At 59.9% G+C, this 17,364-nt stretch overlaps 2 protein-coding genes across 2 annotated transcripts; both read right to left on the bottom strand.

The window, feature by feature from the left end:
* Positions 1-2,232: 2,232 nt before the first annotated feature.
* Positions 2,233-6,066, bottom strand: KLK1 (kallikrein 1). Its single transcript, XM_037819344.1, has 5 exons — positions 6,003-6,066; positions 4,460-4,619; positions 2,893-3,179; positions 2,623-2,759; positions 2,233-2,411 (listed from the first exon to the last, which is right to left on the bottom strand). The coding sequence occupies exons 1-5, from the start codon at positions 6,046-6,048 to the stop codon at positions 2,256-2,258; spliced, it is 786 nt and encodes a 261-aa protein (XP_037675272.1). The 5' UTR covers positions 6,049-6,066; the 3' UTR covers positions 2,233-2,255.
* A 1,673-nt stretch (positions 6,067-7,739) lies between these two features.
* On the bottom strand, positions 7,740-12,375 carry KLK15 (kallikrein related peptidase 15). Its single transcript, XM_037819349.1, has 5 exons — positions 12,333-12,375; positions 9,643-9,796; positions 8,858-9,141; positions 8,605-8,741; positions 7,740-7,892 (listed from the first exon to the last, which is right to left on the bottom strand). The coding sequence occupies exons 1-5, from the start codon at positions 12,373-12,375 to the stop codon at positions 7,740-7,742; spliced, it is 771 nt and encodes a 256-aa protein (XP_037675277.1).
* Between the last annotated feature and the right edge of the window lie 4,989 nt (positions 12,376-17,364).

Below are 17,364 nucleotides of genomic sequence, written 5' to 3'. Positions count from 1 at the left end.
GGGAATATGAGTAGTGTGAATTTGGGGATATCTGTGGGGGTTACTCTAGAAATGATTGAGAGGGTTCTGTGGGGTGGCCTTGGGGTGTGGGTGGGGTTGATTATGAGGGTGCCTGTGGGATGATGTTGGGGCAAATTTGAGGGTGTGAGTGGGGATGATTTTGAGTTGACTTTAGGGGTGTCTTGGGGTGCCTTTGTGAAAGTGGAGCTGTTTGGGGTTTCTGGGAGAGATGGGAGTGAGTGATTTTGAAGATGCCTGTAGGCAGACGCTGGGGGTAGCTGATGGCCTCTCCCTGGGGTCCGGCGGTGACCTTGGGGCGTTTGCTGGGCTGTGCAGCAGAGGGGTGCTCTGCCAGGGGAGGTATGGGGTCCCTCTCAGCCTCGTCTCCCTGCAGTTCTCCTCCACCTGGGCACGGGCTTCATGATCCTGGCTCTGGGCCTGAGCCTCCTGCTGCTCCCCGCCATGGCCTTCTCCTTCAGCCCCGCCTTCCGCCGCCTCACCAAAGTCGACCTGGTCTTCAGTTTCCTCAGCCTCAGCGTCGGTAAGTGGGGCTCGGGGGAGGCGAGCTCCCCAACCCTGTGGGGGCCACCAGGTCTGTCTTTGCTGGGCTCCTGCCTCCCTGCCCCTGGCGCCCCTAGGTTCTGCCTTCTCCAGCTTTCTCCTGCTCAGGCTGGGTGTGGGCGCGAGGGGAGTGTGCAGGAGGGGTGTGTGTGGGATGGGGGCGTCTGTGGGAGGGGGGTGGCAGGTCCCTCTGTTTCCCTGTCTGTCATCCCACTCCGTCCAGGGATCTTTCTGTCTGGCCCAGAGGCGTGTGTTTCTCCCTGCTTGTCATGGAGGGTGGGAGAGGATGCCTCCGTCTCCCACTCTTTCCGGGGGGCCCTGCGTGTCCCTGTCCAGCCTCGTGTCCGTCTCTGGCCCCACCCCAGTGCAGGGCTCCAGATTCTCCTCAGCCTGACGCTCTTCATAGTCAACTGCGAGACGCTGCACCCGAGGCCGCAGGTATCCTACCTGGTGACCTTCTACCTGTGCTGGGGCTCCAGCGCCTTGATGCTCTGGGCCGGTGAGGGTGAGGGCGCGGCCTCGGGCGGAGGGGGCGGGGCTCGGCGGACAGGGGGAGGAGCCCGAGGGCCAAGAGGCGGGGCCCTGGCTGATGGGGGCGGAGCCTGGGGGTTTCCCGAGAGGCGGGGCCCTGGCCGATGGGGGCGAAGCCTGGGGTCCCGAGAGGCGGGGCCCTGGGTGATGGAGGCGGAGCCTGGGGGTTCCCGAGAGGCGGGGCCCTGGCCGATGGGGGCGGGCCGGCCGCGGGGGCCCAGGCCGGGCTCCGAGGCGCACGGCCCACCCCGCCCCGTCCCCCAGGCGTCCTGTCCTTCTTAAACCACGTGGGCGTGTGGAGCTCGGGGCGGCCCTGCACCGAGCGGCGGCTGAGCTATCGTAGGTGGGCCTTGCAGCAGAACGCTCTGAGGCGCTTGTCGAAAACGAAGAACTCATCCGCGACCCCCCTGCCTACCGAGACCAGCCCGGTTCATTCCGCCTCCAGGATAACCCCCTAAACCTCTCCTCCTTTACCCAGGGCACCTCTGAACTCTGACGGGCGCCTCAGAACTCGGTTCTCAGGTGCCGGCCCCGCCCCCCGCCGCGTGGCCCCGCCTCCGCCCCTTGCGAACAGGCCCCGCCCACCGAGTCCGCTCGCGCCCCGCCCTCCAGCCCACTCCTACCGGGTGTCGCGCCGAGCCCCGCCAACGGTCTGTGTGGCTCCGCCCCCGCCCGACCAGGCCCCGCCCCCGAAGACCACGCCCCCCGGAGCCCAACTCGGTCTTTGCAGACCCGGCTGTCGAGGGCTCTCCCCCCCGCACAGCCGACCCCGCCCAGCACCTGCGCCCCCCGCCCCGGGGCGGCTGGCTCTGAACCCCTCCGCCACAATAAAACCTGGGCAGCACGGTCCTCTCCGAGTCCGACGCTCGATGGCCCCTCTCCCCCAGGGCAGGGTCGGGCCCGGCGTGTGCGAGCCTGTCTCGCGTCCCCGCTCTGCCCTTTGGGGTCCGAGGCTCGCCCTGTCTGCCCACACCCCTGCCCGCCCCTTCCTGTCCCTCCCCGCCCCTGACTCGACGCGCAGGACTCGAGGTGGGGAGGGCCGGCGACGCTCTAGCTTCAGCCAGGCGAGATTCCCGGGGCCGGCGTCTGCACAGGCGGGAAGACGCCGGAATTTGATGCGCATTCAGTTTTACTGGGGGCGGGGCGGGGTGGGGACGGGGCACTCAGGTGTTGGCCTCCATGGTGTCCTTGATCCAGTCCAGGTGCGGGATCAGCTTGGCGCTGATGCCCGGCTTCTGGGGACTGCCGCACGGGTAGTGGCCCCACGACGTGATGCCCTGAAGCACGCCATCGCAGATCAGCGGGCCCCCCGAGTCACCCTAGTAGCACAAGGCGAGGGGGGAGTGGGAAGGGTCAGTCCGGCGCTCAGGCCGAGGCTTGCAGGTCACAGAAGGCGACGCGACGGGGAGAGACGGGTTTCCTCCCGGCAGCAGCTCTGGGGAGCAGGGGAGGCCGAGGCTTGCCTGGGATGCCAGCCCGACCCCGGGTGCCCGCGCTCAGCCCGCTGCGCCGGGAGGGGCCCGGGCTCACCACGCAGGTGTCTTTGCCGCCCGCCAGGTGCCCGGCACACAGCATGAACTCTGTCACCTTCTGGGGGTGGGATTTGGCACACTTATCGTTGGGCAGGAGCTCCAGGTCCACGCACTGCAGCTCGTCTGGATACGTGACTGCGGGCCGGAGAGAAACCCGACAGTGGCGGGATCCCACCTGGCTCCTCCCCGCCCGCCCCTCTCGGGCTCCCGGCACCCAGCCGCCTCCTCCCTCGGGCCCGGGGGTCTGGCGGGGTCGGGCCGGGCGTACAGTGCTCAGGTTGGATGCTGCCCCAGCCCGAGGTGATGCAGGTGCTCCCCAGCTCCGGCTCGGTGCTGGGCAGGTCCAGGACCTGCACGGCCTCAGTGATCTTGGCGGGCTCCTGCAGGCGGAGCAGCATGAGGTCGTGGCTGTAGTCCTCGCCCGGGAGGCGGCTGTGGTTCTGCAGGAGGCTCATGTTGAACTGGGGGTGAGGGAAGCTCTTGCTGACGAGGACAAACTGGGCCGTGCTTTCTTCCTCAAACAGGTTGTGTCTGCCTAGCCAGAGCTGGTAGTTGCTGGGAGAGGGGGCGACAGGGAGGAAGAGGAGAGAGGAGGGGGCCGGGAGGTGAGGCAGGGGGGTATGGGGGAGGGTCCCAGAAGGGAGAGAGAGAAAGTGGGAAAGACAGAGTCATGGAGAAACAGAGACAGTGAGTGAGGCAACAAGAATGTGGAGAAGGGAGAGTGTGAATGGCAGAGAGAGAGGAGTGGAATGGAAGGAGAGCATAAAAGGAGAGAGGGAGTGAGAAGGGCAGAGAGGGAGAACAGTGAGAAGTGGAGGGAGCAAAAGGACAGTGGGAGCAAGAGAAAAGGGGGGCAGTGAGAGAGAGACAAAGAGGAGAGGGAGTGAAAAGACAGACCAGGAAGGAGAGTGAAATGGACAAAATGAGAAAGGGCAGAGGAGGTGACAAAAAGAGAGTGAGAAGTGGAGTGGAAGGGATGTTGGTGAGAGCCAGAGCCAGAAAAGGGAGGGGGACGTGGGGTGGGAGAGGGGGAGCAGTGGGAGCAGGGGGAGGGGGAGAGGCCTGAGAGTCGGCTCAGCTGCAGCCCGGGCTGTTGTGCTAGTTCCCAGGAGGCGGGGGCCTGGCCCGCAGCCCAAGGTCGGCGTCCCCCCTCCCTCCCCAGCACCCTCTGCTCCCCTCTCTCATTCCCGCTTCTCCTCCTTCTGTCTCGCGCCTCCCCCCATTGAACTCCAGCTCAAACTGGCCCTTCCTTGTGTCTCCCTGGAGTGGACTGACCGAATTGGAGGCTGGAACTGGGAAGGGGAATGTGGGAACCTTCTCTTTCCCTTTTAAAAATCATGTAGGGGGTAATTCCCTCCATTCTCCCTGGGGGGGTCCCCCTTAGGCCCATCCTGGGTGGTGTACTCAGTAGTGATGGGGACAGGGTGAGGCAGAGACCCAGAGAGATGGGGGCAGAGCCCAGGCAGTGATGGAAGGTGAGACCTACATGGCAGGGAGACCCAGAGATGGACAGAGACAGGGAGACAGAGAGACATGGAGACAGAGAAGAGAGAGAGATAGAGACTAAAACGTGCTCATAAAGAGAGAGATGTGAAAACAAGCAGTTAACTGAGAGACACAGAGAACAAGGCAGAGAGACACACAGGGAGACACCCCGAGAAGGGCCTCAGGCAGCCTTGCAGAGAGCTGCTCTGGGGTCGCCCAGCCCCAGCTCTGCCTCCCTCCCTGCCACCCACCCGGACCAGTGCCCCTTCCCTGCTTCCTTCTATCCCCCTGGACTCCCCTGTGCTTATCCATCAACTAGGTCCCCCTCCCCAAAGCCCTGCCCTACTCACTCGTTTACGCAGTGGGCGGCCGTGAGCACCCACTGGGGGTGCACCAGGACACCTCCACACTGGAATCTGGTGAAGTGGTACACAGCCACCTGCCAGGGCTGGGAATGCTCCTTACACTCCCAGCCCCCCACGATCCGGGACTGGATGGGGGGCGCGGCGCCTGCGGAGGGCGGAGGGTGGGGGGCGGGCTCAGGAGGGGCTGGGGGCTCTGGGCCAGGAAAGGGAGCTGAGCTGTGGGTTTGGAGGGGTGTGGGGGTCTAGGACCAGGTAGATAGCCTGGGGGGTGAAAAGGGCATGGAATTCTGGAGCCATCCCTAGGATTGTGGGTTAGTGGGTGGTCCTGGGAGGGGAGACTTGATGCTCTGAGAGCAGAGCAGCCCCCAGGGATCAGGGGAGGAGACCCCCAAGACAGTGTTTGGGGCAGGCATCAGGTCTGGGGGATTGGGCTCTTTGGAGGGGATTTGGGATCTTGAACTGGGGGGTGGAGGCTGTGAGTTTGTTGGGGAAAAAATTTCCAGAAACCAGGAAAAGGTCCCCAAAGGAGTAAGTGAGGGCTGGGAGAGGAAGGATTTGGGAGTTTAGGGGGTCCTAGACTGAGGAAAAGATTAAGACCTGTGGTGGGTTTTGGGGGTTTTGAAACGAATTTAGATTTAAGGAATAAGATCTGGGAGGTGAGGAAAAGCATCTGGGCTGGGGAGTTTAGGGGTAAATTTGGGGGTCCCTGGATTGGAGCTGGAAGAGGTCTGCTGAGCTGAGAGAGGTAGGAAAATTTGGGGAGAGGGATCCCACGAAGATTTGGGTTCCGTGACCTGGAATGGACTCTAAGAGGGTGTGGGGGACCCCAAAGAGCAGGGTTGGGGGTAGAGCTGGGGTGGGGCTTGGGAAGAGGGAGGAGGATAGACTGAGGGACGGTGTCTGTCTCTGTATGGGGTGGGGGTCACAGTCCAAGGGTACCGGAGAGATTTGGGGTTCTTTGGAAATGGAGAAAGGGCTGACATGGGGGCCAAGCAGCTGTGGGGCATGACTGGAGGACCCATTAGAAATGGGATCCTAGAATCCCTTATTGAGATGCTTGGGGAAGGTCTGGCAGGTCAGCTGGGGAGGTACTGGGGAAAACCAGAGCTGTGATAGAGGGGGTTTGGGTGGGAGAAGGGCTGGAGCCTGGGGAGGGATGTAAATTCTCTGAGGAGAGGGGGTAGTGGTTGGGGAATTCTGAATGTTCCTCTTGGGGTAGAAGCTGGGGGTGCTGGGCCAGCGTCTGGGGGCAGAGAGGCAGAGATGGACAGGCTCTGCCACTCAGAAAGGTTGCTGGGGGCCAAGAGTTGGCTGGGGAAGAGTAGAAAGTTCTGGAGGTTCCCAGGAGGGAGCGTGGAGGGGTTGGGGGAGAGAGAGGAAGGAGCCAGGGGCCCTGTCTGCTGTGGACTGCGAGCAGGAAGGGCTCAGGGTGGGGTGCTGGGTGGGAGGGGAGGAACTCATGGGGGGTGAAGGAGACACGAGAGTTGGGGTCCCATCCCCCACCCGTGTCCTTCTCCCTCTGTCTCACCAGTCCCCACCAGGGTCAGGGAGAGGCACAGAACCAGGAGCCACATGGTGACACAGGTGTCCAGGGGCAGGCAGGCCATGAGCTAGGAGCTCCCTGGTGAGTCTTTTAAAGGCCTTCTTTCCCCCAGGCTCCCGCCCCTGCCCTGCTGGTGTCCAAATGTTGACCAAGGTCCCGCCCATCCAGCTGGGGGCTGGACACCCCCCTCCAGAGCTGTGGAAGGGGGGTGAGGACCTGCGCCTGCTGTCCTGCAGGCCCTGGATGCATTCCCAGAGGCCGAGGCCAGTGGGGGAAGGGCCCGTGGCTGCTGAGCCTTGCTCTTGGGGACAGAGCCAGGGGAACAGGAACATGGGGGTGGGAGAATGACACCCCCCCATAAAAATCTCATGTGCCTAAGCCCCAAGATCTAGTGTACCCTCAAATACCAACAGTGGGGTTTGGACTCTCTGCTCCCCACACCACTCTGAGCCAAGATGCAAGTAACCCAACTTCCCATGCCCCCTGAAATATAAGCCGTGGCTTTCAGAACTCCCTGATTCTTTCCCTCCCAGACCCAGAATCTAGCTCCCCAAATCTGTTGTTCATTTCGTAATATCTTGGGGTACCCAATGACTGACCATCCTAGTGCTCCAGATCCGGGTATATAAAACTCTGGGGATCCCTCATAGTAAACTCCTTAGCATTTCAAAATCCAGTGCCCTCCAAACAATATTGGGGTCCCAGTGACCCCTCACTCCTTGTTCCCCAGAGCTGAGTGCTCAAAGTTGTCCTCCAAAATCCCAGGGGTCTTGGGTTCCTTGCTCTTCTCAGTCAAGAACATTTTCAAAGCAAAATCCAAAGCTTACCCTCACCCCCAAATAAAATATTGAGGTCTCAGGAGCCAGGTCCATGTACCTCAAGACTCGGTGCCCTTGAAAATCACATTTTGGGGTCTCCAAAGAGGATCAGGACCCCTGGAGCCTCTGCATTAAGCACATGGGTGTCTGACACGTCACCTTGGCTAGTTAGTAAAGTCAAAGCAGCTCCCGCATGTCAGGAACCCGAGAAAATCTTTCCCCTTTCCTGGTTGAGGAAAGGAGAGTATTAACCGCTTTGTAGAGCTCTCAGGAAGCCCAGAACTAAGTTTTGAAGAGAAAGAAGTAATCCTTGCTCCTCTAGCATGTGCTGTGTCCTTCCTTCACTAGGGGCTAGAGATAGAGGGTCCCTCTTCAGGGCCAGACCCAGTCCTCATCAGTTTGTATGGATACCTCCTCTCATCCTCTCAAAGTAAGCAGTGTTACGATCCCCGATTTACAGATGTGGAAATAGGCTGAGTTAGTCTGAGTGAGTTTGGGTCTTTTGCTGAAGGTCACACAACTGGTCATATGTGTTGGATGGACAGAGTTTTGTTTCAAGCCATGTCTCCTCACCTAGGGACCGAGGCAGTGGGTGAAAAGCAGCAGTGTGTGTGTGGCTCTGGAGTCCCTAGAGGTCTCCTCCCTACCTGGGCTGTGGCTCCCATTTCCCTCCATCCCCAGAAGAAAGTCACAGAAACTTAGATCAGTGCTCTCTGTTATCTTGGCATTAAACAGGTGACCTGGAGCACAGGCTCTGGCCTCGGCCGGGATAGCCTTGACTAATGTCTGGGCATTGGACAGGGTCTTGAGAGATGGCCCAGTTCTGTCCCGGATCAGGATAGGGCTGCCGGCCAGCCGAGGGGGCTTCTGCTCAGTCTGCGACATGCACAGAAAGCCAGAACAGTCAGTTCTTTTTCATGGTTTCTCTGATCCAATCCACGTAGTGGCAGACTTTGGTATAGACGCCGGGCTTGGTGGTGGTGTCACAAGGGACATCACCCCAGGACACAATGCCCTGCAGGATGCCCCCACAAACCAGGGGTCCCCCGGAGTCACCCTGTGGGGAGAAGGGGGCCTCAGCTTCAATGGCGGCCTCCTGGATTCAGCACCCCTACTCCAATCCTAATTTCCATTCACAGTCTCAACTAAAACCCAACTCAACCCAATTCAAGCCAACCCCATGTAATCTCAACCCAGCGCAATTCCATCCAATCCTATTTAACACAAACCGTTCTAGCCTAACCCCGCACAAACCAAAGCAGCTCCACTTAATACCACTCGATATCCAACCTGATTCCATCTCAAACCCAGGCAACCCCAACCCAACTGAACTCAACCCAACCAAACTCATGCCAGCATCCACATCTTCCCCATTAAAAATCAAAAATCAAACCATGCCCATGTCCATCCTCATAGCCAACACAACCCAGTTACTATCTCCATGACCTCTGCAACCCAACCTACCCCACCCCCATTCAACAACCACCTATTTCCCATCCAAAAACAAAGCAAGCTCATTCTGAACCCCAACTCTACCCATGCCACCTCAACCCAGCCTCCAGATATTCCAACCCCAATCCAACCCAGCTCCAATCCTATCCCCATCTCCTACCCCAACTCCAACCTCACCCTCCCCCCCCCCCCCCATTCTACTCCATCCCCTAACATATCCTCAGCATCTTCTCTGGCCTAAAGCAGACCAAATCCACCCTCACCCCACTCCCAAACCTGTCTCCATCCCCACGCAATGGCCCCCTCCCAGCTCTGACCTCACAGGAGTCCGTGCCTCCACCCGCCACGCCTGCACACACCATGGTGTCCCTCAGGCGCCCTGGGTACTCCTTGTTACAAGCTGCCGTGGAGATAATGCTGATGTTGGCACAATGCAACGTGTCCGGGAGGCTCACTGGGGAGGACAGTGGGTTTAGAACGGGCCCGGGAGTTCTCGCCCCGGCCCCCTCCGCCCTGGAGCCCCGGATTCGAGGGTTCCTAGAGCGCTGACATCCAGCCCCTCGCACGCACCTTGCGGTCCGGGGCGCCCTGTGGTCTCCGGCCTGTTGTCGGACACCAGGCCCCACCCGGACACCAGGCAGGCCTCGCCTGGGTAGGGGCAGCGCGTGGGGAGCCGCACGGGTCTCACTTGGCGGGTCTGGTGCGCGGGTCGGGCGAGCCGCAGCAGCATGACGTCGTGGAGGTGGCTGCGCGCCTCGTACGCCGGGTGCGGGATGATGCGTGAAATAGGCAGCAGCTGCTCCGGGCCGTCGTGCTTGCGCAGGTTGTGCTCGCCCAGGCGCGCCCGCATGAAACTGTGCGCGCCGGTGAGGACCCGCAGCGCGGTGAGGAGCAGACGGAAAAATCTAAGTGCGGGCAACCTGGGGTCCCCCGACCCTTTGGGAGTCTGGAGGTCCCGTTACCCTCTCTGAAGACCTGGAGCCCATGGTCCCAGCCCCCGCCCCTCAGGAACCAAGGAGCTCCAGGTCCCGCACGTACCGGGAACCCAATCGCCAGGTCCAAGCCCTTCCTTCCTCGGAATCCGGAATTCTCAGACCCTTAGTCTCTTCCCACATCAGGAGACGGAGCCTCACCAGGCTCCTCCTTCCTCTCTCAGGGGCCTAAGAGTTTGGACCCCATACCCCTGCCCCTTCTCCCCCAGGACTGGGCCTCTAGGCTTCCTCCTTCTGACCCAGGGGCCCCGGCTCCTCTCACCTCATACACAGCCGTGGGGACCCCAGCCTCTGGCCCTCCCCCTAGCCCAGGAGTTCCGGACCCCAGCCCGCCCCCTCAGGGCCCTGAGCCTTGGTACTCACCGGGTCTGGCAGTGGGCGGCGGACAGCACCCAGTAGGAGGCGATGAGGGAGGCACCGCAGTTGAAGCGTCCGCGTTCGAAGAGAGCCACCTGCCACGGCTGGGAGTGGGGTGCACACTCCTCGCCCCCCAGAGATTTGTCACCATGCTGAGCCACTGGGCGACGGGGTAGAGAATCCCTGAGGGCAGGGGTCTTTTCCTGACCCCGACCCCTGCCCTGCACCTGCTCTCCCATATTCTTCACCTGCAGCTGTCACCCCAGTTCCTCCAGAAGCCTCTGATTTTTCGTAAGCACAGCTTTCACCACTGCTGCCTGTTTTCTCCTGAATCTTGCCCCCCGTCCCCACCCCAGGGGAGACAAGACAGGGGAGAGCTGGAGGTCAAGAAGTCCCCCATGATGGGGGGTGGACCTGGGGACAGTAGATACAAGTTCAGGCAGCTGGTCACCTGGCACCAGCCACTCAAGGTCACCGAGCTGTCACAGACAGCACACCCATGGGGCCACTCAATATCCGTGACACAGTCTTGGCCCCAGAGTCTGGACGTCTCAGCCAAGCTCAAGGACATGGATGCAGCCACCACAAGGTCACAGACATACAATCCCCACACCTGGGCTTCCCCATGCAGGTGCGGATATGGACAATACACTCGAAGCTGAAATTCTCACACATTTAGTGGGTTGTGGCTTCAAGAATCACCACACAGATGTTCATACGTGATATGGACACGGGCAGCTAGGGCAGGGGCACACACACACACCGTCCGGAGACTCGGACAGAGGAGCCCGGACCTAGAGCTGCCGTCTCCAGATGGGTTCTGGGTATCCAAGGTCACGACGCACACGCCGGGACACGGGACCTGCACCCACATGTGAGCACATGAGGGAGGGACCTCCAAGGGCTTGTCACTGACACGGGTCAGTGGGACAGTGGTTAGATCCAGAGTCAGGCCGCTCGGGCTCAGACATACTCTGGGATTGTGAGCAAATAATCTGACCTTTCTGTGCCTTTGGTCCCTTGTCTGTAAAAGCGCATTGGAAGGATTAAAGGGGAGAATATGGATGTGTGCATGTGTGTGTGTGTGTAGCAATCATCATGCATCGATACGTATACACACATACATCTGTCTGTCCATCCATCCATCAATCTATCATCTTTCTACCATGCCTGGCGCATAGTAACTACTTAATAAAATTTGGTTAATGTTAGTTAATATTAACCAAGGACACGCGGATTTATTTATGGGCCTGTACGTGTGGACGATCAAGTTGTCAACACAGATATGGCCAAAGTAAGTCAGACATGTGCACAGACCAGGTGTGCTTCATCCCCAGGGCCACTCTGCAGTGACTCAAAGTTGCGGACACACACCCGGAGGTCAGGGGCTCAGCCGTGGGCCCACCGGGTCAGACCTCAAGGCCACTCCCGGGCACAGGGTCCAAGGTCAGAGAGAGACACAGAGGGTCAGGTCAGGGCATCTTCATCCAGCCCTGGGTCAGCCCCTAGGCCAGGTACTTGGTGGTCAAGGTCAAGGTCAAGGTCAAGGTCGGCCCCCCACAGGCACACAACTGCAGTGTGTGCAAGGACACAGAGATGTTTCCAGGTCCCAGGCTGGGCAAGGTGGCTGCGTCCCCTCAAAGTCACAGCCAGGCACACATGCACGCCGCTGCCCACCGAGGTCGGGAACCGGGCTCAGGGCTCCGGTGAGGCCGGGGAAGGCCGATGTGCTGGACAAGCGTTTGACAGTGGAAGGGCGAGGCTGTCCCGTGGGGAAGGGCAGAGGGAGCGGGCAGAACAGCTGGTCACCGAGGCTGCACCCGGCCAGTCCCAGCCGGAGGTGGGCGGAGGCCCCCGCAGGGCACAGCACAGCGGGCGGGGGGCAGGGAGGAGAGTGGGCGCAGGGAGAGCCTGGGGGGTGGGGGGGAGGCCGCAGGCGAGGGGAGGGACCCCAGGGGCGTCCACCCCACCCTCTGCAGGGCAGGAGCATCAGGTTACAATGGATTTCTCCGTGGGTGGTGGTTGATGGTGACTGCTGGGTCCTACAGCCACCCAGGGTGACCTTGACCCAGAGGGCACCCCTTTCTGAGTCGCAGTCCCCTCCTCTGTCACATGAGGCCAGGACCACCCACCCCGCAGGGATGTTGTGGGATTAGATGGGTGTCCGTAAGCCCCAAGCGTCACGCCTGGTACCTACAAAGCCCCTGGCAAGGCCGCGGACCCCGACCCTGGGCTGGATGCTGGCCGTCACCTCACATGCAACAACCCCCGCGAGGAGGGTCTCTCCTTCTCTCCAGTTTACAGCTGAGAAACCCGTCACAGAGGCAGCAAGTGGACCCAGAATTCGAACCCACAGCTTGTCCTCTTGACCTTGGATGCTTGTCCTGTGCTTCACCTACACTAGGCCATTGCCACTCCTGAGAATCCCCTCATGGAGATTATAATTGTTTGAGGGAGCCGGCCCCAGAGGCCCAGAGAGGTAAAGGAACTTCCCCAAGGTCACACAGCAAAGGAAGAGCTGACTCAGCCCCTGGCCCCAGGTCTGTGTGACTCTAGGGCCGCTGTTCCTTGTCTGGGGCTGCTCTCCAGGCGGGTGGTGACTCAGGGATGTTGGCGGGTGGCTGAGATAGGGTGGGGAAGGCATCAGGGGGCCCCTGGGTGAGGGAGGGGCTGGGAGTGGGGAGGGCCCACCTCACCTGCGGCCGTCAGCAGGCTGGAGAAGGCGAGCAGGGGCCACATGGCAGAGGAGGGGCCAGGGCTGAGCTGAAGTCTGGGGAGGTGGAGAGTGAGCAGGGGTGAGGGTCCGTGCCAGGAGCCCTCCAGACCCTCCAGACCCAAACTCTCTCATCCCGCTGCTTAGGAAACCCCACCCAGTCCCTTCCTCACTTCCAACCTGCTCTCCCCTGCTCCCAGCCTCGCCGCGGGGGCTCTCACGACCCTGTCCCCAGATACGGCCAGTGCCACCGTTTTCCCTCCTGCCGGGCTTTGGCTCAGCTGTTCTATCATGTGCCTTTCCTGTCAAAGCCCCTTCCTCCGCGAGGCTCCTCGGACCCTCCCTGATGCTCTGCAGAGTGGGGTCTGCCTCCCCCATCAATCTGGGGGCCCCCCGAGGGCAGGGCAGAGCCCCCAGCACTGCCCACTTGAGGTTCCAGAAGCTTCCAGGACTGAATTAAAGTCCTTCTTCCCCACCCATCCTCTGAACTTGTACTTGTTCTTTCAGGTGTGACCCCGCCTCTCCCAGAGGCCCCCCACACCTGACGGGTGTCTCCTGTGCTCTCCCCAGCACCCCTGCTTCCTCCATCACAGCCCAGATCCCAGGGACACTGGTGCCTGTCTGGACCCCCACGGCCGGCCAGGCCCTCCCGGCATCCCCCAGCCGGGGGCCCGGCACCCAGGACACCTCGGGGAGCTCGCCGGGAGCTGACTGGAACCGGTGATAACTGCTGGCCTTGTTCTTGGCTCTGGTGCAAACACTTTTGGGGACATCCTCTTAGTTCACTCCTCCCCCCTCCCCAACTGTGGCTCCTTCTCGCGGCTCTTTTGACATTTTCCTGGTTCAGGGTCAACACGAGGCCTCAGCAAAGGACGCGGGAACGTCTGCCCTGCTGCCCTTGGCGCTCACCTCCCCCAGGGCAGCCCATGCCCCCAGCCCCAGACCAGGGTGGCCCCTGTACCCCCAGGACCAGGGGGAGCTGATGTCTTCCCCAGACCAGGGGAGGGCCCCCTCCCCTCAGCCCACAGGCCCACCACCCCATGTCCTCCCCTCCCTCCCACCCCTCCCTTGAAGGTCTCACCCCCTCCAAATCCTCCAGCAGCATCTGAGGCAGCTTGGACGCCGGAAGAGGGGGAGTGGGCACCCTAGTGCCTGAATTTATAAGCTCCCAGCCCCGCCTGCTCTCCGGGGCGGGGTGGGGTGGAGTAGGGGGTGGCCAAGAGCCCTGGTTTACAGGCAGGGACGCCTTGGTGGCTGGTGATGGAGGGGGGACCTGGTCTAATGAGCATTTATGAGGCTGAAGCTTTTGTCTGAGTCTACAAGGAGGAATTACCCGCCAGGGGCAGTTCCTTGAGGGGGAGGGGATGGGAGGGCAAGAGCAGAGAATTGGAGAAGATCAAAATACAGAGCCTGGAGTCTGGAGGCTGTCTTCTGGATTTGGGGTCTGGAGCGTGGAAATTGGATTCTAGAGTCAGGCTCCTTGTGCCGCAGCAGGGCCCTGGACCTTTGATTCTGGGTTCTGGATCTTGGGTTCTAGATTCAGAGTTGTCAAGAGTGCGACGTTCATGACCTGAGGTCTGGAATGTGGATTTTGAAGTCTGCGTTCTGGGCTCTTGAATCTGCATCCTGTAGTCTAGACTTTGAGTGACAGGTCTAGGGCTTCGATTCTTGGATCCCTGTATTCTGAGCCTCTGATTCTAGAGTCCAAGACTCTGGCAGTCTTCAGTCTTGGAATCTGAGGCTTGAGGTCTGAAAGCTGCACACCTACTGGGTGGAGCCTGGGGCCTGGAGTATGAATGGTAGATACTGGACTTTGAGTTTTGAGTTCTAGAGTCTAGAATCTGGGTCTAGAGTCTGAGGTTTCACAGGTAGATTGCGGAGCACGAAATCTGGAGCTTCACATCTGCATTGGGCCTTTACAATGCTCAACTAAGAGACTTGGAGCTGGCTTCCATGATTCTGGAGCCTAGAATCTTGATTCTAGAGTATGAATTTAGAGACTGGGAGCCTGGACTCCCTGCCTGATCCTGCAGTCTTGAGTCTGGGTTCTGGATTCTGCATTCCAGAGGCTGGAGTGCATCAATAAGATGACCCAAGGCTTTGGGAATTTGTGTCTTGGAACCACAGAGAGCCCTGAGCAATTGTCTAGAGTCCATCCTGGCTTGGTGAAAGAATGAGGAGGCCCAGAGAGTAGGAGGGACTGACCTCAAGTCACCTGGGGAAGGACAGGGACTGTTAGAGGCATGGTTCCTCCCTGTCCCTCGAAAGCTGTCATCACATTTATGGGCAGAGGTTGCAAAATAGGGGCTTTTTAGGACATCAGTGGCCAAGGCCTAGGGGCCTCTGGTCCTCAGTTTCCCCACAAACAATAAATGAGAGAATAGTGGCATCTGAGACCCAGATGTCATTGAGGCATTCCAGAACCAGTTATTCCAGAACCCCAGCTTCTCCATCATTCTAGAACTTAGGGTCTCCACTTTTCTAGAATGCCAGACCTTTGGATTTTGGAATTTCGGGCCCTATGACATTCTGGGAGTATAGGTCCTCAGACACTATAGGACCCAAGATTTTCAAATGGTCAAGAGTCACAAATCTTCAGAACTTCTAGAACTTCAGAACTTCAGGCATTCTGGATGCCCATGTGGGTAGAAATTCTAGAACTCCTTGTCCCTCTGACTCCCCACAAATTATTGCTCAAAGTCTTTGCACCTTACCCAGTCCACAGCCTCCGTGGACCAGCCCCTGTTTACGTTGTTGACCACAGGCCACTCCCCTGGCCAGGTGCCCTCCTCTTCACATCACCTCATGCATCCTGCCGACAACACGTGAGGTGGTTATTATTGCTCCCTCTTTATATTGGGGACAATGGGCCCAGAGAGGGGCGCCACAGGGAGGGAGACAGGAACCTCGGGCTTGGATGTGGGAACTTTTGGCTGACCCATTTGCTCCCACCCTGAAGCCACCTCTGTCTGGTGGGAGAGGGAAGGGTCAGGGGTGGAGGTGGTAAGCTGAGGGAGGTGAGCCCTGGGATGCAATGAGGCTTTCGGGGCACCCACCCAGGCCGTGCCTGGGCTACCCCACTAACCTTGCCGGCAGGTGCAGTTAGCGTCCTCTTGGCACAGATGGGTCCCCAGGGCGCTCACATCGCAAGGAGCCAGGTGCACCCCAGATTCGGAGGCCGGGCTGGCCGGGAGGACGCCTGCCCACGGCTTCCCCAGCCCCGCCACTCGGGGACCTCAGAGCGCCCCCTCCAGCGCCCTGGCTGTGCCATCAGTGCCCTCCTGGACCCCTCCCCGGGCGTCGCTCACATCCACCTCCGCCCGGCTGAGCCTCGCCTTCTGCCCTCCCCCCTCCCGCCCCCCGAACCCCCTCCCAGCGAGAGGCTTCTCTCCAAACGCACCTTTCTCTCGTGGATTCCCGAGGTTCAACCCCCAGCCGCGCCCTCTTCCCTCTGGACGCCGCCCCGGACCTCCCCTGGCCGCTCCCACCCCGCATTTCACCGCCGACCGCGTCATGCGACCAGACCCCGGGCTCCCCCCGCGCCCCCTAAACCCCCAGCCTCGGCCCGGGCCTCCCGCCCTCCCGTCCCTCCCTCCAACTTCCCCATGGGGCGCAGGGGGCGCCGCGCTCAGTCGTGATAGTGTTAAAGGCTACGGAAATGCTTTAATTTCTTTCAAGTCAGAAGGGAAAAAAAATGAACTTGTAGGATCAAAGAAAATCTTTTAATATTTTGCCTACATCAGAAAAATTTTGGGATCCACAATAATATAAAAAATGATGTTCATGTATATATATGTATATGTTTTGATGTTCATATATTTTTTTTATGAAGGAGGGGGACACACAAAAGCCAAAGTGCCTGGGGCTAGGGGAAGTCTGATGGAGCCCAGCCTCCAGTCCCGAGATTCCAAAGGGCTCTCTCCACCCAGGGCTGCCCCTGTCCCTGCCTTGGCTCCCCTGCACCCCTGGACAGGGGTACCCAGAAACCCGGGATTGCTGGATGCTGTGAGTGTGGACCTGGGGACCAGGATTTACAGTGAGGCCTGAGCCAGCAGGGGGATCTCGTGGGGCCTGGAATGCCAGGCTGAGGGGCTGGGGCTTTGTCCAGGGGTGCGGGGTCGGGGAAGGGAATGGTCCCGAGTCCTGGGCTCCCTTGGCTGAGAAGCGTTACCTGGCTCGTTGACAGACACTCATCCATGAAGGGGTCCTGGGTTGGGGCCGGGGTGGGCAGGGGGTGTGGGATCACTTGCGTTGGAAGAGATCATACACCTGGAGCCAGTGTGTAAATCATAAAGTTAGGCTGAGGCTGGAAAGACGGGTTAGCACAGCACATGATTCAGATGTGGACCCTGGAGGCAGACAGCTTCTGCCACACACTGCTGTGCATTCTGAGACAGGCCACTTGGCCTCTCTGGGCCTCTGTTTCCTAGTCCACGGATGGGAGGAATCACTGCTTCTGCCTTGAGGTGTTAATGCCTGTAAAGCACTTAAATTAGCACCTGCCACTTAGTGCTGTGCGATTGTGGGCCTGGGGACAGGGGCTTTGGAGTCTTTCTCAGTCAGGCAGCAGGAGGTCTGGGCCCGGAAGAATAGGATCTCTGTTTCTGGATCTGTCAGGTGGATCTCCTGAATCCCTGAAACCCCTTTATCAAGACCGCTGTTTTACAGATGGGGAAATTGAGGCCCAGGGAGAGGAAACGGACTGTGGGAGGCCCGGGAGTCAGAGTGCGAGTTCAAGCAGGAAGGATGGCACACACAGAGCCTGGCTTTTTTCCAAGACTTGATTTCTTTGGCTGAGTAGGGGAAATGGGAGGGAAGGAGGCTGAAAAACCTGCTGCTTCTCTTCTTGTTCTGGTAGGTTCGCCGCTAGGTGGCGCCAGTGAGGTCTGCTCCTGGGTCTGAGGGAGGAGGGAGTCGGATGCCAAACTCTAATCCGAGGGAGGAGGGGCTGGGGGCTCGGATTCCCGGGTCTGAGGGAGGAGGGGCGAGGACCCCCTGCACACCGTGGGGCTGCC

Source organism: Choloepus didactylus, chromosome 27 (assembly GCF_015220235.1).
Source record: "Choloepus didactylus isolate mChoDid1 chromosome 27, mChoDid1.pri, whole genome shotgun sequence".
In the NCBI taxonomy this organism is placed as follows: Eukaryota; Metazoa; Chordata; class Mammalia; order Pilosa; family Megalonychidae; genus Choloepus; species Choloepus didactylus.
Note: the sequence above shows the minus strand (reverse complement) of the source record. Positions and strands in the feature narration are given on the sequence as shown.